This window comes from Arvicola amphibius, chromosome 3 (assembly GCF_903992535.2).
Source record: "Arvicola amphibius chromosome 3, mArvAmp1.2, whole genome shotgun sequence".
Classification (NCBI taxonomy): domain Eukaryota; kingdom Metazoa; phylum Chordata; class Mammalia; order Rodentia; family Cricetidae; genus Arvicola; species Arvicola amphibius.
Window position 1 is genome coordinate 121,840,600 of NC_052049.1, and position 26,538 is coordinate 121,867,137.

The 26,538-nt window shown below is 40.1% G+C and overlaps 1 protein-coding gene across 2 annotated transcripts in view; it reads right to left on the reverse strand.

Annotated features, from left to right (window-relative positions):
- Window positions 1–26,538, reverse strand: part of Cul5 (cullin 5) — a 61,166-nt gene that overhangs the window by 18,319 nt on the left and 16,309 nt on the right. For both annotated transcript variants that reach the window (XM_038321721.1, XM_038321722.1), the window contains exons 2-9: window positions 21,251–21,360; window positions 18,064–18,163; window positions 16,133–16,309; window positions 13,701–13,842; window positions 7,980–8,125; window positions 7,817–7,897; window positions 1,943–2,036; window positions 99–229 (exon numbers count right to left, since the gene is read on the reverse strand). In XM_038321721.1, the coding sequence (XP_038177649.1) occupies window positions 99–229; window positions 1,943–2,036; window positions 7,817–7,897; window positions 7,980–8,125; window positions 13,701–13,842; window positions 16,133–16,309; window positions 18,064–18,163; window positions 21,251–21,360 (981 nt within the window). The remainder of the gene's footprint in view (window positions 1–98; window positions 230–1,942; window positions 2,037–7,816; window positions 7,898–7,979; window positions 8,126–13,700; window positions 13,843–16,132; window positions 16,310–18,063; window positions 18,164–21,250; window positions 21,361–26,538) is intronic.

The following is a 26,538-nucleotide window of genomic DNA, read 5'->3' on the forward strand; positions in this document are numbered from 1 at the left end:
AAAACTGAAAAATATTCCAAATTACTGTTTTGCTATTTCAACCACAACTTTAGACGTGATGTTGGATATACACGACTCCTGCCATCTAAGGAACTTACAGTAGTGATGGTCTCAGCAGCTGCCACCATGTCTGCTAGGCCAGCACTAATGATGTGCTCCTCCAAATCCTTCAACATTGGGTCTATTCCATTAGGAACTTTGTCCATCAGCGAAAACATCAAATGTAACTCTGAAAAAACCACAACACACTCATAGAATTACTTTATACATTAAATTAAATTTCTTTCTTGCCTTTTGTTTTGTGCCGGGGTCACTAGGTAACCCTGGCTGTTACTATGTAGTGCAGGTTGCCCCTCAGACTCACAGAAATCTGCCTACGGATGTCTCCCAATCTGTGCGGCACTACACCCAGCTATGGCTTCAGTAGCAAGATCCTGCAGAAATGCTACTTTGGAGTTTGAAATATACTATTAGGTATCCTGTGGCAATAATTTGTTTAAAAGAAAGTAATTTTCTTTTAAGAATCTAATTAAAAGTGATCTTTTTATAGCCAAGGCAACCTGGCTGGACCTCCAAAAACAGAAAAAAAAAATTTTTTTTTCAAAAACAAAATGATGCTGGGTGTAGGGGCAGACAGGACTAATATTTTATGGACACTCTAGGCTAAAGCAAGTTCTGGGGTAGCCTGAGATACAAAGTATCTACAAAATACTATTCATACAGCAAGTGTAATGTTAAAAGAAAGGACTAAAAACAAGAATTATATAATTTTATATCAGTTAACATAAAACTGTATAAAATTTATGAAGCACTGAACTGACATTACTTTACAGTGCTGACCACAAAATGAACCGTTTCACAGAATTCAGTATGGACCAGATGTAACCGGTCAAAGTCATTCTCAGCTGCACGGCAGTCCTGGCCTGGCCCAGACACATGGGATCCAGACAGGAAGTGAGTTGAAATACATCCTGTAAGAGTAGCTACGCACTGGACTCCAGACACAGACACAGGACATTCTGGACAGTACACATAGAAATTTTAATGTGGTTTTGTTAAGGGTGGTAAAGCTGAGTAATTATTTTTATGTTTATATACCTGCTACTTCCCAAAACATAACGTAATTAAGAAAATGTTAATTTTTGTGTGGAAATGAACAGATTTTTGGATTTGTGGGTGGTTTTTTTTGGGGGGACGGAGGGTTCAAGACAGGGTTTCTCTGTGTATCCCTGGCTGTCCTGGAACTCACTCTATAGACCAGGCTGGCCTCGAACTCAGAGATCTAAGATTAAAGGCATGCGCCACCACATCTCAGCAGGATAAACATTGTTAACAGTTTTATACTGTGTTATTAGAGATGCAGCTTTATTAGAGTGTGCGTGCACACGTGCACACGTGCACACGTGCCTGAGTTAAACCTAACATGTGAGAGTCAGATGGCGACTTGTGAGTCAGTTCTTTCTTGCCATCATCTGGCTCTGGAGGCTTAACTCTGGTCATCAAGGCTTACTGAGCCATCTTTATTATTTTCTAAGAAGATCCACCAAATTTCTACACAAAAGTCAAATATTCAGCTGCAGAGTGGGGGTGGGGGTGAAACAGGGTTCCTCTGTGTAGCTCTGGCTGTCCTGGAACTCGCTCTGTAGACCAGGCTGGCCTTGAACTCAGAGATCCACCTGCATCTGCCTCCCAAATGCTAAGATTAAAGCCATGTGTCTGGCAGCTCAGTTCTAGTCCATACTGAATTTCTACAACTTATACTAGCCTTTAAAAGCAGTTTACCTTAGAGGAAAAAGACAACAGCCTCCTGAAACAAATAAGTGTTAGTATATTCAGGAGGAAATTCACCCCAGTCTCTAAGAACGATGCACAGCAATTAATTAGGCGGTTTGCTTAAGATGCTCTCGTAAGAGGTCGCGTCTGGCGGTGACATTTTACCTACTTTCAGTTTCATTTCGTTTGATCATGCCTTGACATTCTGCTAGAATAGTCTCCTTAAATGAGGTCACCAGCGCATTTACACAGCATTCCATGAGCTGAAAAAGAGCAAAAACAATTAGCAGTCAATAATAACCTTTACAGAATACTTACAAGTCCAACCATACTGGTTCAACAGTAAGAAAAAGAAGGTATACTGAAAGTACAAACCACTGTGTAATGCTGAGCACTAGGACAGGACACAGCTGATGCCTAGCCTGGAAGAGGTAACTAATTAAGAGGTAGAGGAGGAGTTAAAGTAGTCATCTGCTAAGATGACTTCTGAATCATATTTTCCTCCTGGGCTGGAGAGATGGCTCAACAGTTAAAAAAAATACTTGTTACTGTTGCTGAGGTCCTGGGTTCAAATCCCAACACCCACACAGGGGCTACAAAAGTCTGTGATTCTAATCCTAGAGTATTTGATACCTTCATCTGGAATCTCAAAGACTGTACACACATGGTACACACACAAGCATACAGACAGAACACCTATACCCGACACCCTTATTCCTGGTGCTGGAGATAAAAGTTAGGTGTTCTACCACTGAGCTATACATGCCCAACCCTTTGTTATTTACTTTTGAGACAGGGTCTGATTGTGCTTATCTGGCTGGCCTGGAACTCAGGGAGATCCACATGCCCTTAAGTGCTAGGATCAAAAGTAAGTGTGTACAACCATACCCAGCCCTGGGCTTAAACTGGATTTTGAAAAATAAGTAGTCCTAAAACATACTATACCTTCTGGGGATAATAAAGTAGACACAGTAAAGAGAGGAAGTAGAAAAGTGAGGTGAAGATAGAAAGAAAAACAATCAAGAAAAAAAAAAGAAAAAAAAAGGAGAGTAAAAAGATAGAAAGAAAAATCTAGTTTATGGTTTTTAGACATAACTAGGAAGGAAAAGCCAGAGAAATTTTAAACAGAGTCTCTTCCTTTCAAGTGACCACTAAAGATCAATGCAATGGCATTCAGCAGGAAATGGAGGGTGGCAGAAAGGTTGGTGAAAGAAGCTGTTGAAAAAAATCAGGGAAAAGGCAAAGGTCATGGTTTACAGAAGACCATCAGGAAAATCTCCTTACGGGGGCAGACAATTTACACCATCCCTGCTCTCTCACTGCCAAGAACAAGTTTACTCACATAAAGATCAAATAAACTATGATGTGATGTGATTCCAGCACTCAAGATGCTGAGCAGGAGAACATTGAGTTCTAGCCTACCCTCAGCTACAAAGACCCTGTCACAATCAAACAAAAATTATGAGCATAGAAACAAAATACACTAAAGCTAATATATCTCTTTTGAAAAACTTAGATCATTACCTGTATTAAGAAGGAAAGAAATTATTATGTGTACCTTAAAAATTAATCTGTCCAAAATTCCCCTTAGAATTGATGTAATATTGATAACCACTGAATATGAATTAGGTAAAAGGAATTTACTGTGGCCCAAGCACAGAGAGGTTTAAGTAGGAGGCCCTTGAATTCCAGACAGCTTAGGCAAGATAGCAGAGACTATTTCAACAAATAAACACAAACCATTCTTTTTACTTCTTACAGATTTTCTAATTAAAAGCTTCTGTGTTAAGTCTCTCGCCTACACCAAGGACTGTCTATTTCATTTCTAGCATTCAAAAAATAATACACACATGGTTAACAACGTCTTACCAAACATAGAGGGAAGCTCTGCCCTAACTGCTGAGTGATGTGTCACTATACCATAGGACCTGAGTATGCTCACTCAACATCCTCCTCTTGAAAGATTAATTTTATGCCGGGCGGTGGTGGCGCACACCTTTAATCCCAGCACTCGGGAGGAAGAGGCAGGCGGATCTCTGAGTTTGAGGCCAGCCTGGTCTACAAGAGCTAGTTCCAGGACAGGCTCTAGAAACTACAGGGAAACCCTATCTCAAAAAACAAAAACAAACAAAAAAAAAGATTAATTTTATGCTACATGTATGAGTGTTTTTCCTTCATGTATGTACATGCACTGCATCCACAGCTGGTGCTAGTCGAGGCCAGAAGAGGGCACTGATCCCCAGGAACTGGAATCATAGGATGTTTATGAGCCACCCAAGATGTCACTGGGGACTGAACTGCAAGAATCAGTGCTCTTAACTGCTGAAACATCTCTCTACAGACCCACACTCAACACTTACCTAGGCCAATGACATCCGATTAAAACCAGGTAAGTTTAATCATATAGAACTAAAAGAGAAACAAAAATCTCTAGATTTCACAAACAGTTCAATTTAAATAAGTTTAACCCCCAGCTACTTAATATTTTCTATTTCAAAAATTTGCACATAAACATGTTGTTACTGGCAATCCAGAATTTTCAGGTCCTAAAAATATAACTTATCATGTTTCAAAATATAGACAGGCTTAAAGGCTACGACTTTGTAAAATGTCCTAAAAATTCAGGTATGATGGCAAACATCTTAAATCCCAGCACTTGGGAAGCTGAGGCAGGTGATCTCTGTGAGTTCAGGCCAGTCAGTGAAACCTCTCATCTCCACACCCAAGAAAGTCATAGAATAGCACATGATAAATAAAACAACGACAGAAAATATCACACCTTGTAACTTTTATTACAAATATGATACAACTAAATTATAAACACATACATATGCATAAACATATATGCTAAGATACTTATGTATATAACATATATTGTATGTAAATATATATTTTAAAAACATGGATTAGAGGTCAGGTTTAAAAAAAAAACTGCACAGAATTTTGTACCTATCTCAATGAAAGGAATCAGGTTGTTGAAGCAGTTTCCAGTCTGAAACATTCAAATGTTCCTAACAAGTACCGTTTATATACCTTTATGTACATGGGTGTTTTACTTGCACATACATCTGTGCACCGCTCCCATGCCTGCCACACATCGAGTTCAGAAAAAGGCATCAGATCCTCTGGAAATGAAAGTAGTAAGCTGACATGTGAGTACTGGGTATTGAACTTGGTTCCTCTGGAAGAACAGTCAGAAGTCCTCCAGCCACACACACACACACACACACACACACACACACACACACACACATGTATGTATGTATGTATGTATGTATGTATGTATTAATTCATATGTATACACATATAAGGATTTGTGGATACACAAAAATGTGGATATATATGCATGTGTGTATATATACATATATATGCATAAATATGTATAAAAGATTACTAACATGAATCCAAGAAAAATATAAGCAAGACAAATTACAAAAAGAACAAGCATTCTTTACTGGACCAGAGTGACACTTGCTGAATATTACTAATTACTAATCAGATCTATCCACACATTGCAAGCTCATCCTTGAACTCATGGTTCAAGTGTTTGCCACTCTGCCAAGCTATTTTGGAAAATATTAAGTATAAAATATAGGCAAAGGCCAGATTCTGAAGGGCTTTGAATAAAGAATAGGATTTTTTTTTTCTTTTTTTGGACATAGGTATATGTGGCCTTAGCTGTCCTGGAACTTACTGTGTAGACCAGGCTGATGTGATACAGAGATCTACCTGCCTCTGACTTCCAAGTGCTGGGATTAAATAAATGGTTCTAAATGAAGAGGTAAAGCATCGGTGATGTATTTAATGTGTAAGAATATTTTGCCTGAAGAGGTCAAGACCATGATGGGGAAACAAGTTTACCTGAACTAATGGGAGCTCACCAAATCCAGCCAGACAGAAAGGAACCAGCATGGGTCCAAAGTAAACCCTCTGAATGTGGGTGACAGTTGAATGGCTGGGACAGACTGCAGGACCACTGGCAGTAGCACTAGGATTTATCCCTACTGCTTGTACTGGCTTGTTGGGAACCCATTCTCTTTGGATGCATATCTTGCTCAGCCTAGATATAGTAGGGAGGGCCTTGGACCTTCCCCAAAGCAATGTGCCTTACCCTCTCTGAGGAGTGAATAGGGGGCTAGTGGGGGGGGAGTGGAAGAAATGGGAGGAGAGGGAGTGGGGACTGGGATTGGTATGTAAAATTTAGACACGCTTAAAGGCTATGACTTTTTAAAATGTCCTAAAAGAATATATCCGGGGGGGGGGGGGGAACTAGAGAGATGGCTCAGCAGTTAAGAGCATTGCCTCTCTTCCAAAGGTCCTGAGTTCAATTCCCAGCAACCACATGGTGGCTCACAACCATCTATAATGAGGTCTGTAACCCTCTTCTGGTCTGCAGGCATACACACAAACAGAACATTGTATACATAATAAATAAATAAATATTTTTTTAAAAAAAAAGTACATCTGGGTATGGTGTGGGGATTTTGGCTGATAGGGACCAAGTCCAACATCTTTTCTTCTTTGGAGACAGGGTTTCTCTGTGTATCCCTTCCTGTCCTGAAACTCACTCTGTAGACCAGGCTGGCCTCAAACTCACTAGAGATCCACCTGCCTCTGCCTCCAAGCTGGGATTAAAGGTGTGGACCACCACGCTCAACTAACCCAGGGCCTTTAACATACAAAAATACTGCAGGTTAAAGTGTATTTAATGATTTATCACAGCTGTGTCTGTGTGTGTGTCTGTATATGTCAATGTCATAATATGTGTGAAGATCAGAGGAGTTTTCAGAAGACAGCTCTTTACCGTGCGGAGGCATAGTCTTTCTAGTCTCCCTTGTGTCTGTGTCCATGCACTGTACTCCAGGCTAGCTGGCCCTAAAGCTTCCCAGCCATTCTCCTGCCTGTCTCCCATCTTTGTCATAGGAGTAGGGGAATTACAGATGTGTCACACTGAACCTGGCATTTTACATGGATTTGGAAAATGAACTCAGGTCAGGAGACGTTCATTTTCCACTAATAAGTCCTTTCGTTGGCAATTCTGTTTTAGACTTGTTGTTCTAACAGCACAACTCACTTGCATAGCAAGCACTGAACCCACTGAGCCACCTCACCAAGCCATGAGGGATGATTTTGACCAAGGCATACCTGTTTAAAAATATACAATGGCCCTGACTTCTTAATAAGCCCAAGCCTAGCTACAAGTTTCTATTCAACTTTTATTAACCACTAAATTAGTTCAACTTTTCTTTGGATCAAAATTACTTTAACTACTAAAATCCATATAGCCTTCTCCAAGAAAAAACAAGGTGAAAGATTCTACTCAGTGTGATGTTTGTTCCAAGAATAAAATTAGCATGACTATCACAAGATTGAAGAATTCAAAAAAGGTCATGAGTAAAATCCCACTGATTTTTAGATATACTTAAGGAGCATGATAAAAGATTAAATACTGAGCCGGGCAGTCATGGTGCATGCCTTTAATCCCAGCACTTGGGAGACAAAGGCAGGTGAATCCCTGTGTTCGAGGCCAGCCTGGTCTACAAGAGCTAGCTCCAGGACAGCTAGGACTGTTACACAGGGAAACCCTGTCTCGAATAACAAAACAAAACAAAACAAAAAGTTTAAAAAGTTAAAATACTGTACATTGCACATAGTGAAGACTAGAAAGTTCAGAATAAGATACCATTGCAGATGTATTTTTCAAGGGAGAAGAACATTATAACCAATTATCAATACTAGTTAAAGACATAACAGAGAAGTGTGAGAAGCTGGAGAGATGGCTATGAGCACTGTCTGCTCATAGATTTAAGATTTAGAGATTTAAGGCTTGATTCCCAGCATCAGTTCCAGGGACCCACAACCCTCATCTGACCTCCAGAGGTCATATATACAGTGCAGATACACAAATGCAAACCACTCAAACTTAGGAAATAAGTTTGAAAAGAACAAAAGAGGAAATGTCATTAGTGTCTGCATTTGCCACCCCTGTGCTAAACCAGAAGGAAACCAATTGCCTATTGATACAGCAGAGTGGAATACTTACTGCTTCAACAGAGTTACATTCTCGTCTTGTTTCTAAGTAACGGAGTGCTCTTTTTTCTTCTTCTTTTAATTTAGCATCTGCCTGTCCAGAAGCAAAATAGCAATCATTTTAAGAATATCAGGAAACTAGCTAAAACTATAAAATACATTAAATTCTGACTTACATATTTCATGTAATTCTGCACACCATTTTGCTGTAAATACGAGGGTGCCTGTGTTCTATAAAATCGCTCTGTTGAGTCCAAGTATGCCTTCTCAAAATTATCCCTATAGATTTGAAGCTTGTCCTCAGGATTAGAACAAAGGTTAACTGAAATGCAAAAGATAAAGCTGTTTTAATTATTTTTGACTATAACAAATGAGTAACATACTAAGGTATGGTTGTAAGAGTCTAGAAAACTTCCAAAGATTCTTGCACAAAGCAGTGAACAAACAAATTTTATAGTCATGTAAAACATTATTTTTTAAGAGGCTGCTTTCTAACTGATGATCACAGAGTCATTCATAGAACAAATGTCATTTTAATGGAATCTTCAGGAATAAAAAGGATTTCCAAAGTCAGGATACAAAAAACAATACCCAGAATAACAAAAACACAAGTGTATTGACCAAGATACCTAATAGGATGATAAGTAAAAACAGCATGGAAAGCCTCAAATCTGAATTTAGCATGAGCTACCCCTTAAAGGGTAGAAAGGAGAGCACTGATGTGACGGTTCACAGGTAAAGGCACTCGCTGCCATGCCTCATGGCTTAAATTCAATCCCTGAGACCCACATGGTGGGGAGAACTGACTCCTACAAGTTATTTTCTAACCTACACACATACAGGGGGAGGAGGGGAGGAGATATAGAGGACAGAAAGAACATGGCACACACATGTCCACACACAAAAAAAACAAAATAAAATTGGGAAAAAAGTGCTGAGGTTATAGTTTATTAGCAGAGTGAAGGCATAGCATGTATGAGGCCTGAGGTTTAATTTGCAGTGTGAAAAAAAATTAAGAACATTTAAAGACTAGATGTAGAATTTAAACCAGTGGTAGATGAAATAAAAAAAATTTCAAAATAATACTAAAGGAAATCTAAAGACTTGAATAAAACACAGCAACAAGGTGTAAAAACAGCTATGGGATTTTTCAAACTGTTTATGTGTTTTTCTCATGAAAATACTCCATCTACTGGGCATAATATAGATGTGGATGGTCAAAAAGATGACTTTTCATTAAACTGTACAGTTATGACGAACAGAAATATGCCAGCATATGCTTCATATAAATAGATCTATTTATTGTTCTACGAGGAGTGGAAGACATGTAGAAGCCTGTTTTGTTTCTTTACTCAGACTAACATAAGAAAACAACAATTTTTCCCCAGTCTAAGACAAGCTACACACATTTAACTGATTTAAGACTTCAGAACAATTTCAAACTAGACCGAGTGTCTCTGTAAATGGATTGTAAGTTAAAGACTTTACAGATATGCACAAGGACAGAGTCACAGGTGTCTAAACCAAGGTTATTAGTACATAGCAACCTAAAATACTATGTGTGTTTCTCTTGCCAAGTGTGGCTGATAAAGACCTACTCATGCCAGGTAGTGCTTGTGATGGAGGAGTGTCTATATGTTACTTATTATTATTATTATTATTATTATTATTATTATTATTATTATTATTACTGATTAATAAAAAAACTGTCTTGGCCCTTTAAGAAAACAAAAAATTAGGTAGGCAGAGTAGACAGAACAGAATTGTGGGAGAAAGGAAACAGAATTGAGGAGACTCTTTAGACAGTCGCCATATGCAGTCATCATGCCTCTCCTCTCCAAGATGGACGCAGGTTAAGATCTCTCCTGGTAAGCGACCACCTCGTGGTGCTACATAGATTACTAAATATGGGTTAAAACAATATGTGAGAATTAGATAATAAGAAGCTAGAACTAATGGGCCAGGCAGTGTTTAAAAGAATACAGTTTCCGTGTAATTATTTCAGGTGTAAAGCTAGCCGGGTAGCGGGACACAACCCCGCAGCTCCATTCAACAGATTGGCACTCCAACGTGGTGACTAAATCCACTTAAAAACCTGAGAGGGCTTTAAATAAAGGAGAGAGAGAGTTTAACACAGCTTTTTGCTGTTTGCTAGGACGTGCCATAGAGAGATTTCCTGTTTCGGCAATAGCAGCAGAGAAAAAGCTGAGTCATTTTAAAATGCAGCTTCCTGGGGCTGTGCCGCCAGTCCAAACTCTGGCTTTAAAGCATTTCAATGGCTTTTATGGGACTGGATGTTTATGTGCCCGCTCGGGATTGGAAAGAAAGTACTCTGAGACCATGCCAATGGCTCACTGCTCCCTGCCTGCACCTGGGCAGATGGCAGAATCAGGCTTAGGCGAGTGGGAGAGCATGGCGGATTTCTGCCGCCATACAGAGATGTTTCCAGGCTGCGCGGTGCTCTGCGCGTCAGATTTGGCTGTAACTTGGATGAAAAGAATTTCTGTGCTGCACGTCTCAAAATTAAACTGCTGAGTGCGGCTCCAATGTGGACTGCAGTCTGCCTGGAACTGTGTGCCGCTCAGGGGCACCAAATGACTGAGAAAGGAGCAGCTTCGGCAGGAATGGCTCTGGCTCTGCTCCGCCATGCTGAACTGTGCTGATCTCAGACAGGATCTATTGTAATTATCATAATAAAAGCGCAGTTAAGGTTTAGATTGGACAGGACACAGGCGATACCCTATTACCTCTACATGGTGTGACTTAAGTTTTTAAAAAGTACTTAGCATTTTAAGAAATGCTCTTGGATAGTAAAAAAATTACAGATTCACAATAGGGCAGATTCAGACATAAAAGACTTTTAAATGAGTCACAATGTTGGATGAGTGTACGTACGTAGGCTTGAGAGAGAAAAAAAATAGAAAGTAAAGTTAATGCCTTAAAAAAGGGTAAAGTCTTAAAGAGACAAAAGAAAATGATAGAGTAAAAATAAGCCACGTAAAAATGGAAAATTCACAGAGTCTGGATTATGTATTTTATTGTGTTTTCTTTGAAATTTTTGACTGTAAAGGAGCTAAATACAGAGAGACATTTCATTATATGGGCTGCCAGGCTAGACCAGAATGGACATCTTAAAGGTATGACTTCAGGATTTGGATCTAAGAACATGATGCTTTGGAAAAGAGTTTCTTTTGTTTTCACAGAGGACGAGACTCTGTGGATTGCTTCTATCCCAATATGGTATGATAGACCACGCCCTCCTGAATGGTTGCTGTGAACACCTTCAAAAATTACTTCACTCAACTGCCGACTGAGATGAACTGACTGAGATAAACCTAACAGATAGGTTATATCATGAAAGACCTAAATAACAGCGCCCCCACTCAGCAAAAAGAAGTTTGGAGAGAAAAAACTGCGCCCATTTTCCCAAATATTGTTTATAAATGTTCTTTTACATTTAAAGGGGGATATGATATAGATATGAATAATTTGCATTGGTATAGATTTTAAGGTCAATTTTGTTATATGTATATGTATTTCTGCTCTTGATTAAGGTATTGTGATTGTGTAGTTCATTTAAGAATGTAATGTATAATTAGGAAATATAGGTTGTTAATGGATAATCATCAATAATAGTCAAGCTTGTAGTCATGTTAGTTAGATTTTCTAGATGTGCATAGAGATATTTCAGATAGGCATTCTTCATATCTTTCAAAGACTGCAGGATATGGCATTTAATGTTTTAATAACTTAGGGTTTTTCATGACAATGAGACACATCTGCTCCTAGCAGCACCAATCTACTTCAAGAGGAGGATGAGCATCAAAGAGGCTACTTATGGAGTTTGATAGCCATTTGCGCAAGAAACTGCTCTTGCCTGGACTGTTGCATAAACTGGACACAAAGAACCCGCAGAGAGAGAACTGCTGAACTTGCCTAAAGGTGAGATGGTCTTTCAGGGTTCCTGATTCGTAAAAGAGTCTACAAGAAGTTCTACAGGACACAGCAGAAAGTGACTGAACTGTCTTTGGAATTTCCTGCTTCATGGAAATGTCTGCTGGATACTATGGGCCTAAAGGCCAAAGATGGATGCCCCAACAGTACAGAGGAACTTTGGGTGACTGTCCAGGCAGCGAGTTGTCTCTGTCATTTCTAGAGTTTAAAAGCTACATATTTCTTGTTTACTTAGGTAGTATTATATCCTTCTGGAGTCTTTGATGGAGTTGATGGAGTTAAAAAATGGTTCAATAGTTATAGTTTTCCTTAGTTATGATAAAAGATAAAGTAGATATAAATATTGTAACTGTAATTCTTGCTTGATAACTGTTATGCTATATGTAATTTTACTATGTTAAAATAAAAGCCTTTCTTTTGTTCAAACAGAAAAAGAGGAGATGATGGAGGAGAGTTTTCTGTCTATGTTACTTTCATTGGTAAATTAATAAAGAAACTGCCTTGGCCCTTTAAGAGACAGAAAATTAGGTAGGCGGAGTAGACAGAACAGAATTGTGGGAGAAAGGAAACAGATTTGGGGAGACGCTGCAGGCAGTCGCCATATGCAGTCGCCATGCCTCTCCTCTCCAAGATGGATGCAGGTTAAGATCTCGCCTGGTAAGCGACCACCTCGTGGTGCTACACGGATTACTAAATATGGGTTAATTAGCCAATAAGCGGCTGAAACTAATGGGCCAGGCAGTATTTAAAAGAATACAGTTTCCGTGTAATTATTTTGGGTAAAGCTAGCTGGGTGGCGGGATACAGCCCGCCGCTCATTCAACACTTGTGCAGGCCTTTAATCCAACACCTGGGAGGCAGAGGCAGGTGGATTTTCGTGAGTCCAAAGCCAGTCTGGTCTACAATACCTAGTCCAGGATAGGCTCCAAAGCTACAGAGAAACCCTGTCTCGAAAAACAAAAACAAAAACAGAAAAAAAGACCTACTCCCTGCACAAATTCTTCAGCAGCCTGTCTCACTGGGTATTATGTATGCCCTCACCTCAGGTCACAGCCTGTACTCCAGCAACCTTGAGGCCCAGGTTGCCATGGTAACTCAGTCCCCACAGCAGTAGCATTTGTAACCTTCTATACTGAAAAAGTTTGTTATTGAACGTGTGTGTGTGTGTGTGTGTGTGTGTGTATCAGCTAGGTAAACAAAGAAGCCAGAGAGAAATGCAACAGGAGAACAAGAGCTGGAAAGAATAAAGGGCTGACCATCAGATCACGTATGTGAGTCTTTTACCTTCAGATAGACAGAAAAATTTTCTGTCACTGCTACTCTTGGCATTCTTTTCTGCAACTGGGGTGCAGTCCTGAGAGCTGGTCTCACAGGCTGCAGTAAGGACTTCATGTGATATATATTACAACCAGTAAAATGAAGCATGAGTAAGACACGTAAGAAAATTATGCCAGGGAGAAACAATTACTATGAATCATTAAACATGAGGACACAACCTAGTCTCAAAATTATGAACGGTCTCCATGAGAAAATGAGGAAAGAGTTTGAAGGTGAGGAGGCATTCTCTAAGTTATAGAGGAAACAGGTATTTGATAGAATAGGACAGACATCATTGTTAGAACTTGTTAGAGAAAACAGAGGATGCACACGAAAAAGTAACATCTAAAAATATCAACACACAAAAAAGTTATCCTTTATGAGCTATAGGTTGCAATTTATAGTTTTCTAGTTTAGGACACTAGAAAGTTTTAGCCAAGAGGTTAATGATGAAGACATATGACAAAAATGAATTTGAACTTAGCAGGTTTCTTTGACACAGAATCAATACCATTTTCATACTGTTAAAAAAGTACATGGTACACAAAGTAGATGTGAGTCTGGCAAAACTATAATATTAGAAAATTTCTAGAAAGGAAATGTGATTATAAAAGTTGAGCACATACCGTAGGACTCTCGCACTCCTATGACCAGCTGGGAATCAAAAGCTTCCCCTAATCTCTCAGCATGCACCAGCTTCATTGCACTATCCTGGAGTCTGTTTTTTATATTTGAAAAAATTGACTCATTCCACGTATCAAGCATGAGCTGGGAAAGTAAGAAAATACAAGATCATCTTGGGTTATTAATGTCCAGTATCACACACAAGTTTCAGGACAAATGGTAGAAAAGAAAATCGTATTACTAGGTCTGTATTGCATAATGCTTTAGGAGGTCACATATATATCATGATAGTAAAGAACTAGGGCTGACATAGCAGATGGACCTTTAATCCAAGCACTCAAAAGGCAGAGGCAGGAGTATCTAATAGTTTGAGGCCAGCCTGGTCTACGCAGTGAATTCTAATACAGCCAAGATTACATAGAGAAACCCTATCTCAAAAATCCAAAACAAACACAAAAAAAGACTCTAGTGCTTCAGAATGGAATTTGGATCCTACCTCTGCTATTTATATCTTTTTACAAGTGTAAAATATTAATCCCAATTTCTAGTGTTTGTTACAAAAATTAAATATGGAAATACATGGAAAACTGTGTTTAGAATGCTCACATGTATGCTTGTGCTAACCATCTTAATAAAAATATGTGCCCATCTATACCTACTAGCTGTAGGTACACACTGGTAAATGAAGATCAATGTCCCCAGTAACTTTGTCAGGCATTTATCAGGAACAGTAAGAATGTTGGGGAACAAAAAGAAAGAAAGAGAATGTTGCTAAGAGGGTTAACAATTCTATACCTCTCACCATGTATCTGGGACTGCACTATGCAATACCCACAGTCCTCAAGTAAGAGCTACCATGATCTCCTCTTTATATGTGAAAACCGGGGCCCAGCAGGCAACACTCACATGCCACACTTAAATATAATATGGTCCTAGAGTTAATGTTCATTTTACTCAGTAAGCCTCACAGCAAATTTAAAAAAATGGTAATTCATAACAAAATTAATAACCCAAAGAGGATAAGATTATAGGGCTACAAGTTAAATGGCATCTTCAAAGATTTTTTTGCCTTTAAAAAGAAAATAAATGTCTCAATTTGCAGCTATTTCTAGCACTGAAAAACCATGTATATCAAGCCAGGTGGTGGTGGTATACACCTTTAATTCCAACACTCAGGAGGCAGAGGCAGGTGAATCTCTGTGAGTTCAAGGCCAACCTGGTCTATCTATAAGAGCTAGTTCCAGGACAGGCACCAAAGCTACAAAGAAACCTTCTCTCTCAAAAAAAAGTATAAAAAAAGTATATCTTATTTTATAGTATTACCAAATACATTGAATTCTAAGAATAGGATGAGATGGTAATACCCAGACCACATAATTCTAATGTTGGTCTATTAACATAACCTTCATAGCAAACAGTATTTGAACTTCAAATGGCAATTTTTATTTTCTACCCTTCACTAAGGCTGAGGATGTAGTTCAGTGGTAGATGTAGCGTGTATGCTCACACATATAAGCTCTGGCTCCATTCATTTCTCACCAGTAGGAAAGCAGTTGGCAAATGAGTATGGCAATTTAAAAAAATAATTCAGAATTGAAAGGAAGCTTGGGACACTAAGGTAGCCTTTGTCCCTTAAAGTACAGTTAGTTACCAGGCACAGGTCTTTAATTAGAAAACATGCAATATACTAAGCTTAAACAATGAGCAAAAGCAACTAGAAAGATGACAGCTGGCTAGCCACAATTAAACACGAAGTTAGAAGGTAATTTAATGAAAGGGTTTTTTCAAAGACAAAACAAGTAATTTTCAGGAAGATAAAGTACAAAGAAATAACACAACCAAAAGGCACTGAAGATAAAATTAGGAAAAGATAAAAAGAAAAGGAATAACTGAGGAGATAATGTCTGGAAGTAGTTATAGTTTAAGAACACATAAAAAGATGAAAGATGGAGCACATGAAGGGGCCGGTCCTGCAGACCCAAAGCTGCTGGACCTTCATGGCACAGGGCAACAACACGATATCCAAGGAGCCCAGCGAGGGCCCAACAATGATAACAGAAACCAGAGGCCTCAAATGAGATCAATGACTCTTTGTAATAAACAGTTCCAGGATAGGCTCCAAAACTTTAGAGAAACCCTGTCTCAAAAAAACAAATAAATAAACCTAGCCAGCTGATGGAGGCCCAGACCTTTGGAACCAAAAGAAGCAGAGGATCTCTGTGAGTTTGAGGCCAGCGAGGTCCATAGAGCCAAGAGCCATAGAGCCAAGTTCCAGGACAGTCAGAGTTGTTATACAGAGCACCCCTATCTAGAAACAACAACAAAAATCCTGAGAGCTATAAAGAATGGTGTGAAGTAGCAAAGCATATGTAAATTATTATGAAGTGCCTTCTTCCTGAAGAAATTTAGGAAAACAATGAGGTAAGAGACATACCTTTCTAACAATACTATCTTCCATATTTGACTTTTTATTGCTGCTTTGTTTACCCAATAAAGTAACCTCTAGTTGACAAAAAGGTTTTGGTAAAATATCACACTGAGTAAAAAATTTTCTCCATTCAACAATATACGCCTTTAGCAAAGCAGTATCATCTTGATGACTCAGGACACGCTGAAAAACAAAATTGTATTAATTTGAAATACACTTAAAATGTCTTGAAAATGAGAATATAAAGCAATGATTTTAAAATATATGATTCATTGTACAAACTATTTAAAAGAAACTAATGCCCTAAATATTCTGTAAATAAATGTTCATAGCCATAATGTTTACAGTCATTTTATCCAAAACAGTAGTAAATATAAGCTGGGCAGTGATGTTTCAAACCTGGAACTGGGGAGTTAGAGGCAGACAGATCTGAGTAGCTCATGACAGTCTAGTCTACAAAGCAAGTTCCAGGAGGGTTAGAGCTACACAGAAAAACTGTCTTAAAAATCAAACACAAATTACCAACAAAAATAAGTGAAGGAAATGTTAAGGCTCATTACCTGATGAAAGGTAAATAAACAGTATGTGCTACAAGCTACAAAACAGAGCAGTACTCCCAAGAACGCAGCACACAGCTGAGTCTTGAAAACAACCCAAGTGAAGACCAGTCATAAAGGTCACAGTTTAGGAAAAGCCAAGAACAGAAAAATGTGTGGTTTACTGGAACAGGGTCTGAGCAGAGAGGTAACAGGAAGTGAACTGCCTGCTAACAGAAATGCTTCTTCAGAGGGGGATAAGATATTCTAGGATTAACGGCTAATGATCTATAACCTAAACCTCTCTGCAAGATAAATTTAAAGTGAGGAATTTTGTTTCTTGTTTGTTTCTTCCTCCTTCCTTTTTGAGGCCGACTCCATTATGCATTCTTGGGTTGGCCTGGAACTCATTCTGTGAAGCAGGCTTACTTCCCACACAAAGATCAGCCTCCAGAGTGCTGGGATTAAAGGTGTGCACTAACACATCCAGCTAAAAGAGTAAATCTTATGTCATGCAAATTATTTCTCTTTGAAGGGTTGAAATACTGCTGAGGTCATACCTAGAGCCTAAACACAGTAGATGCAAGTAGATCTCAGTCAGTCAACCTAATCTATATAATGTACACCAAAATAGCCACGGCTATGATGAGCAACTGTCTCAAACAAAATAAAACAAACAACTAGTTCTCATTGGCCTGCCACTTGCCAAGTAAGCTAGACTGCCTGACCAGAGTTCCAGGGATCCACTTCCCCTATGCTGAGATTACAAATAAATGCAATGAAGATAATCTTATTGCTATTATTGCTGTATAAAATTATGTGTGTAGAAATAAGTACATATCACAGCATACATGTACAGTTGTGTATGTATCTGCATAAATGAGTGCTGATGTCCATATAGGTTAGAAACATTGGATCCTCTGGAAGTAGAATTACAGATGTTATGTGTGTTTGATATGGGTGTGGGGTACCAAACTCAGGTTCTCTGCAAAAACAGTATATGTTCTAAAGCACTGAGCCATCTCTCTAGCACCAGATATATAAATTTTAAAGACAATCCAAGGGGACAGGCACAGTGGCGAACATCTTTAATCCTAGCATTAAGGAGGCCGAGGCAGGAAGAACTGATGCTAGCCTGGTCTATAGAGTAGTTTGAGAAAAGCCAGAGATACAGTGAGACCCTGTCTTACTGTCCAAAACAAAGAAAGAAAGAAGCCTAAGGATGGCGGTGTGGCTCACTGATGAGTACATGCTTATTAACTAACCATCTAAGGTTCTATAACAGATGTCAAACACCTGATGAATACAAGCTTATTAACTAAGCATCTAAGGTTCTATAACAGATGTCAAACACCAAGGTAAAAAAATTGTGAAATAAAGGTGAAAACATGCACAACTTACTGCCTGTGCTTGCTTAATAAACTCAAGAATATCTTCTTTTAAAGCCTGATGAATTTTTGATGAGCCTTTATCATCCCAGAGACAGACTGCATGTACATCCCTGTAAAATCACAGCAGGTGGGCAAACATGAGTAATGAAACAGCAACAGGGACAAGCATTCATCTTACGTTCTACACTGGTCTAGTTCTACGGTTCCCATGGACCGCTGTAAAGTAACAGTGCTACACCATTCACAAGAACCAAACAAGCAACTGTGTCCATTATTTCATGGGTACTGATTGCTTGCTGTTTTCTCCCTAAACAGGGTTTCTTTTCGTAGTCTTGGCTGTCCTAGAACTGCCTACCAGGCTGCTCTGTAACTCACAGAAACCCACCTGCCTCTGCCTTCTAAGAGCTGAGATTAAGGGTGTGTACCACCACCACCACCTAGCAACTTTCCTTAATTCTCATATTCATTACAAAAGTATGTCTGTCTCTTAATCTCTATCCCCACAGTTAATTTCTACTAATATTTTGTTAGCCAGTAGTGTGGTACATGCCTGTAGTCCCAGCACTGAGAGGCAGAGAGAGGACCAAACCAAGAAAGCTTGCCCAGCCAGCCAATTTAGTTGAATTAGTGAGTTCCAGGTTTAGTAAGTAAAAACTTACTAAGAAAGGCAAGGCATTCAAAGTCAATCTTTGGCCTCTGCATAAACATACACATGGAGTACATGCATACACATGTATTACTAACACACACACACACACACACACATTTCTGGGGATCAACTCAGGTTCTCCTGCTTGCATAGCAAGCACTGTATATACTGAGTCCTCTCTCTAGTCTAATTATACATTGATTGTGATTTTTCCCTACTCTACTACTATTTGGTAATTGATTTGGTAAGGTTCAGCATGCACTAATATGGAGTGTTTTGGTTTGTTTGTTTGTTTGTTTGAGACAGGTTTTCTTTGTGTAGGTCTGGGTGTCCTGGAACTTCCTCTGCAGACTAGGTTGGCCTCAAATTCTCCAGAGTGCTGGGATTAAATGTATGTGCCACCACCACCCAGCAATATTTAATATTTCTTGTAACTTGCTGTCTTTTCCTGTTGTAACATAAACCTATTCAAAGAAATTTTGAAACTCGGGATTTCATCCTGACTGATTCACAAATACTCCATGTCTTTTCTAGTAAAGATATAAAGCTATCTTTCCTATTTAAAAAAGCTAGTTCCAGGAGAGGCTCCAAAGCCACAGAGAAACCATGTCTCAAAAAATAATAATAATAATAAAGGCTTCTGTTCTTCTCGGTTCTGAATGAATGAAAAAAACTGAAGTTCCCTTACTGAATGGGGTACACCGACTTTATAAGAGAAAAATAAATGCAGCACCTGGGAAGTCCGAGAAAAAGATCATTACTACTGCTGTGAGTGCCTGCTTTCTGCTCAGACTGCAGCACACAAAATACCTACCGGCACTAAGTGTGAGACAGCTGGGATAACCTTCATTTCTCTCTGCACCTGCCATGCGGAACACTTGTTGCTCAGCTTAGTGCTGTGGCAGGTAAGCAACACAAGGACGAACACAGGAACCTGATGTCATGGCCTGAGATTAATTTGCCGGCTGAACTGGAAATTCCAAGCTGGATGATGGTTCCACAACACTGGCAGAATAATTCACTGGAACTACTGACTAAGAAGGCTTTGCTTGCTATAGCCTAACAATTTTTTAAAAAACATCTTTGTTTACAGTGGTAAAATGTGTCCTCTGGAACTAAGTATGCTCGTGTACATGCCCTGATCAAGACACTACCTTGCTGGTAGTCCTTTCGGTTTCTTCAACTTACTTAGACTCTGTGCCTGAATTAATGCTTCAGGCCTTGGCTACTATGTTCCTGCTCCTACCTTTCCAGGCCAGTACTGGAATTAAACCAAGGTCTTTTTCTTGTTAAGCAAGTACCACTGAGGTATACCTGATAGACCAAAAGTTAGTTTTTAAAAGAAGTATGAGGGTGGGGACACTGGAGAAATGGTCCAGTAGTTAGAAACACTTGTTCCTCTCTCAGAGGACTTGGTTTCAGTTCTTATCACCCACAGTACAAGGGGATCTGACATACTCTATTGGCTTCTGCAGGTACCAGACATGTATACCATGTACTTGCATATATACAGGCAAGTCACTCATCCATATTAAAGTAAATAAATCTAAAAAGTTCACATAGAAAATGAAGGAGAGCCAGGCGGTGGTGGTGCATGCCTTTAATCTTAGCACTCAGGAAGCAGAAGAAGGTGGATCTCTGAAAATTTGAGGCCAGCCTGGTCTACAAAGAGAGTTCCAGGACAGACTGCAAAGCTACAAAGAAACCCTGTCTCGAATTCTCCCAACCCCCCAAAAAAGAAACCCAAAGGAGAAAGCCATTTGGCTTTCTAAGGTAAACTCTGTGATTAATGGGGCTGCTTTAACTTGCTGCACTGTTACTCAAAAAACTGTGCCCTAAAGACATCTGGCCAAGGGCTGAGCAGTAAGTAACAAAGCAGATCTGAGATTGAATTCCTTTGAAAAATCTCATTGTAAGGTTGGTCTTTAGCTGAGAACATTTAAATAAAGCTTCCCGAAATGATAATACTGGTTCAGTGTATGTACCTAAACTGTTGATATGAACATGATTTATACTGAAAGCTTACTCTTCCTAGAAGTCCAGAATTTGAATGACTGCCAGTCTTGCTGCTGAAGAAATTAAATGTCCCAGGACTGGAGAGATGGCTCAACAGTAAAGAGCACTTGATACTCCAGCAGAGGCCCCGACGCACCCATGATGGCTCACTAACTCCATTTCCAAGGGATCCAATACTCTCGTGACCTCCAGCAGCACCAAGCAAACATATCCTACATATACATACATGCAGCAAAATATTCATACACATAAAATTTTAATGTCCCATGTGAATTCTCTGGAAAAGGAGTCTTGGAAATTTGTGCTTAATCTTCCAACTGCATACTACATGTATGTATGACCCTGTAAGGTCAGGCTTATGATGAGTTCACCTAAGAGATTAGGGAACTGTACTAGCAATATGTACTAGCAATCCCCATCACAACCAGTAGGGGTACACAGGTAAGCAGATCACTTAAACTCACTATGCATATGAGTATACAAAGACACCAAAACTCGCTCTGTTAACAAATAAAATTACTGAATTACTTACGAAAACAGATCAAACCACTGCTGTTTTGTTACAGATTCCTGGCGTAAAAGCTTCAAAACAATTGGACGCATGAAATCCCACTTGTCTTCAAACTGGAGAGAACCTTTATTCTTAAAAATAAGAGATAAAAGATAGTTTAATTTTAAAATGATTAAAAAAAAAGGGTCAGCTCATGCACCAGAGACAGGTCCTGACCCGACTGCTAGAGCCCCACAAACAGACCAAGACTGTCACCTACATGCAGAGGGTCTAGACCAAACCAGAGTCTTATAAACTTAATCTTACAGCAGAAAAATCAGAGAAAGATAACTACAAACAAAATTCTGGGCTGGAATTATAGGGTGAAAGTATAGCCCACTGTGCATGAGGCCCGGGGTTCAATGCAAAAGTGGGGGTTGGAAAGACAGCAATACTAAGATTGATTGCATGAATGTATTCAGTGACGAATTTGCTCTAAAAGGGTCTGGTCCTTCCTCTTGGCTCTTTTTGGTAGATACTCCCTGAACAAATGGAATGTGTACCTAGTATGAACCTGAGAACCTTAGGTCCTATGTATGAGACAAACTAACCAATATGGTTTTGGTATGGGACTTAACCACAGCTACATGATCTTAAATGCAGGAGCTGGCCAAATTTAGAAAGATTAACAATGTAATTTAGAGAATGGCTTAATGTCAATCTAAAGATTCAAAGTTCCAAGGGAGCAACCATTAATGTCTTTGTGAAGAAATTCAACACAAATTGTCAAGGCAAAAGTTACATAAGCTTCCTTAGGCATAATTTGTGTATATTGTCATATACTGACATCAGAAGAGAAATATCTGCAGATTACAAGAAGGAAAGCAGAAGCTGTGCTTGGACCAGGTGGTGGTGGCGGCACACGCCTTTAATCCCAGCATTTGGAAGGCAGAAGCAGGTAGATCTCTATGAGTTTGAGGCCAGGCTGGCCTACAAGAGCTAGTTCCAGGACACCTAAGACACAGAGAACCCTGTCTTAAAAACAACAACAAAAAAAAAAGTTATACTTGTCACCTCTTAGACTCTGGCCTATGTTTCTCCCCATTTAATCGACCTAATGTTATATAATAAGTAACAGTGATGATTATACCAGCTTGCAGTAAATTCTGTGTCCTTCTGGTATAATGAGCAGATACATTACAGAGTAAACCCTCTTAATTTTGTAACTGTCCTAAACTTCACAAAAAGAAAAGCTGTCAGACTGGAGAGATGGCTCAGAAGTTAAGGGCACTTGCAACCCTTGCAGAACTGTAACTCTAGTTCCAAGGCATCTGACATTCTCAGGTTCCAGGGACACCATCCATGCACATGGTGCACATACATGCTGTAATGGTCTGGTTTGCCCCTTTAAGAGACAAGCCACGCCTACTCCCCACACCCCTGTAAGGGGTAGCAAGCTGATCTTCAGCTTCCTGCCTGAGTACCCCCCCTCTCTCAAAGAGGCAGCTTCTATCTCTCCCTTCTTCCCATTTCTTCCCTTCTCCCCCTCCCCCCTTTGTCTCTCTCCATTCTCCCCTTTCTCCTCTTCCCTTCCATAATCCACTAAATAAATATCCAACCTCACTCTGCATGGTATGCCTATCCATGTCTCTGAGCCCCACCTCAAAGAGGCAGCTTCAGTCTCTCCCCTCTTCCCACTTCTTCCCTTCCCATGTCTCTTTCTGTCTCTCTCTGTTCTTCCCCATTTTCCTCTTCCCTTCCATAATCCACTAAATAAATATCCAACCTAACTCTGCATGGTGTGTCTATCCATGTCTCTGTCTCTCGCCCAGCCAACTGCATGCGTGGCTCCCTGTCAGGACCAGCTGCCTTCGGAGACCTGCTGCCTGGTCTCATCTGTCTCTCCTCGTGGGACTAACTGACTCATTGGGGTCTCTCACGCACCACTGGGACTCTTAGCCTGCTGCAGCCACTCCAGGATCTGCCTGGGACTGGCTGCTCTCAGACCCGACACTTTGGGGACCTTTGGCGCGGTCTCATGGCCCACTGCCTGCTGCAGTCACTTGGGGATCCGCAGCATTTTACTTAACCAGTCTTCTAGGATTCTGCTCTGTGTCATAGTTTACATGCATATGGGCATCTGTCTGTCTTAATTTCCTGTGTAAAGTCTACCACCAAAGCCCTAGGGCCACCTTTTCTTAAGGCCCCGTGACAAGTGCAGGATGCCCATAGCAAGCACAGATCCCAGCTGCAGAAGCTGACGACCAGCTAGGCAGCATGCATCTGCAGTGTGGTCTCATGGCCCACTGTCCGCTGCAGCCACCCACTCAGGGATCCACAACATTTTACTTAAACCATTACACATGCACATAAATTTGTGCATGTTGGTATTTTTTTAAATGTAAAAAGTAAAGGCTGGGTGTGCTGGCACCTGCCACTAATCCCAACACTCGAAAGGCAGTGAGTCCCAGGGCACCTATGGCTACATAGAGACCCTGTTAAAAATGACAAAACAAAACCAAGCACAGCTGTCTATGCTTGGGGTATGGAGAGCACAGCCATGACAAGCTCAATAGGTCTGCGTTTCAGATTACCTGGTTCCAGGAGCCAGGAAAGACCACAAACTGAGACCACCCAGGTACCACCCAGGAAAGGATGTATTAATTAAGCCAGTGTATTAAGTATCACCTGATGTCCCTTAGCCTAGCACACACAAATCCCCTTTCACCAAGACACCCATAGACAAATATCAGTCAATTAGGGGTCCTGAGCCTTAGAAATCCTCTCACCCCAACCTCTATGATTAAAAAACATACTCCAGGGCTGGAGAGAAGGCTCAGTGGTTAAGACCACTGGCTGTTTTTCCAGAGGTCCTGAGTTCAATTCCCAGCAACCACATGGTAGCTCACAGCCATCCATAATGAGATCTTGTGCCCTCTTCTGACATGTAGGCATACATGCAGATAGAACACTGTACGTATAATAATAATAATAATAATAATAATAATAATAATAATAATAATAATTACTTGAGAAGCAACAGCATTAAAAAAAATACCCCAACTGAGCAAGACTCTCTGATGTGCCAATGTGTTGGACACACGGAGTCCAAATTCGAACTTGAATAAAGGCTCTTCGTTTTTACATATGGGATTTAGTCTCTGTGGTCTTTTGGGGGTCCCTGAGACCTGGGCATAACAGGGTACAAGCATAAAGTTCTGATTTCAAATTCCCAGCACCCACATAAAAAGACAAACATGGCCACGATCTTACCAATAATCCCAGGAAGGTCACTGGGGCTTGCTGTCACTAGCCAAGCTCCAGGTTCAGTGAGATAACTTGACCCTCAAGGGAGAAAAGTATAAATAGGGTAGAACATGCAACATCCTCCTTTGCCCTCTGCAGCTGCACACACATATGCATATACTCCACATGCCTTTCTCTGCCTCCCAAGTACTGGGAACTGCCTTTTAAAATTCAACTTATTTGCTGGGCAATGGTGGCACACGCCTTTAATCCTAGCACTCCGGAGGAAAAGAAGGCGATCTCTTTGAGTTCGAGGCCAGCTTTGTCTACAGAGCGAGTTCCAGGACAGGTTCCAAAACTACACAGGAAAACCATGTCTCGGGGGGGGGGGGGGGGATTAACCTTATTTATATTATGTGGGCTCATGGGTGCCATGGCATGCGTTTGGAAGTCAAAGGACAACTTTTGAAAACAGGTTCATTCCTTCCACCATGTGGGTCACAGAGGATTTAAGTCAAGTTATTAGGCTTGGCAACAAACGCTTTACTTGTTGATCCATCTTAAAACCCACACTAATTATTTGAATTTCATTTTGAGGTACTAGGGCCTTTACAAACGCTAGCCAAGTGTTACATCCTTAACCCTTGGCAGGTTGACTTCCCATTGAGCTACACCTAGCCTGGCTCCAGAGTGCTAGCCCCGACCCTTAATCCACCTTTTGTTTCTGAGTTACATTTTGTTTCTCTTGTTGCCCTCTAAGTGAATCTTGACTTAGAGTTACCCAAAGGTTCAAAACCTATGTAAAACTTGGATGGGAAAAATCCAGCACACTGTAATTTCTTAATTTGCATTTGGCATTGTCCCTCGGGAGCTTAGTCAGGATGTTTTAGGATAAATTTATTGCTAAAACTTGTTAAAAGTGTAAATTTGGAGAACAATAAAAATACCCTTGGCTAAGGAAGGGGTCTCAGTCTTCAAGAGGCTGAGTCCCTCTGTAGCTGAAAATGAAAGACAACCTTAAAGTACCCTGTCCCAGGAACCTCCATGAACCCACACCTCTTCAACAACACCCTTATCATGGGTTCTTTTTTATTTGAGACAGGGTCTTTCTGTGTAGTCATAGAACTTGCACTTGCTCTGGTCTCAAACATACAGACATCCACCTGCCTCTGCCTACCAAGTGCTTGGACTAAAGATGTGCGCCACCATTGCCCGACTTATCACAGATGCTTAACCTGAGGTTCATAAACTGCATGAAATCTGCAAATTCCCTAAATTATACTCCTGAAACCATTTTTCTACATATTGTCTGACAACTTATATCAAAAATCATCTGGGGTAGTGACTTTACATATAGATTCCTAACCCTGCCACAGACCTACTTGACCTAGTGGAATTGAAATCAGCATATTTAGCAAGTTAATGATAATCATGTAAAAATGTTAAAGGTCTATGAGCCTAAAGGTTACTACTACTAACAACCTACCAAGAACCATCATATATGACTAAAACAAAGTGATGTTTCCTCTTTTTTTTAAAAAAAAGACTTATTTATTAAGAATACAGTGTTCTGCATGTATGCTTGCAGGCCAGAAGTGGGCACCAGATCTCATTATAGATGGTTGTGACTCCCCATTGTGGTTGCTGGGAATTTAACTCAGGACTCTGGGAGAGCAGTCAGTGTTCTTAACCTCTGAGCCACTTCTCCAGCCCCAGAAGTGATGTTACTTACACTCACTTATGCAGGTTATCCTACATTATTTTGTCTTGCCCCATGCACCTGCCACCAGTAATACCTGAGACATAACAACTAAAATTCAGGGTCAGGGTTAGCTGAGCTTTCTCCCTTCCCTAACTACAGAGTTCACGAAAGGAATTTATGAAAGGAAAGTGTCACTCAGGAACCCCAAGACCAAGTTCTCAGAAAAAGATCTCAAAACAGTGGGGTTTTATTAACTTCAGAGGAAGAAAGACAGGAGATAGTGAAAGAGGGAAGAGGTGAATGGAGCCATGGAAAGGGGGTACGGGTATGTGTCCCAGAGGAACAACGACTGTCTCTGTATAGAAAGGATACAGACGTGGCA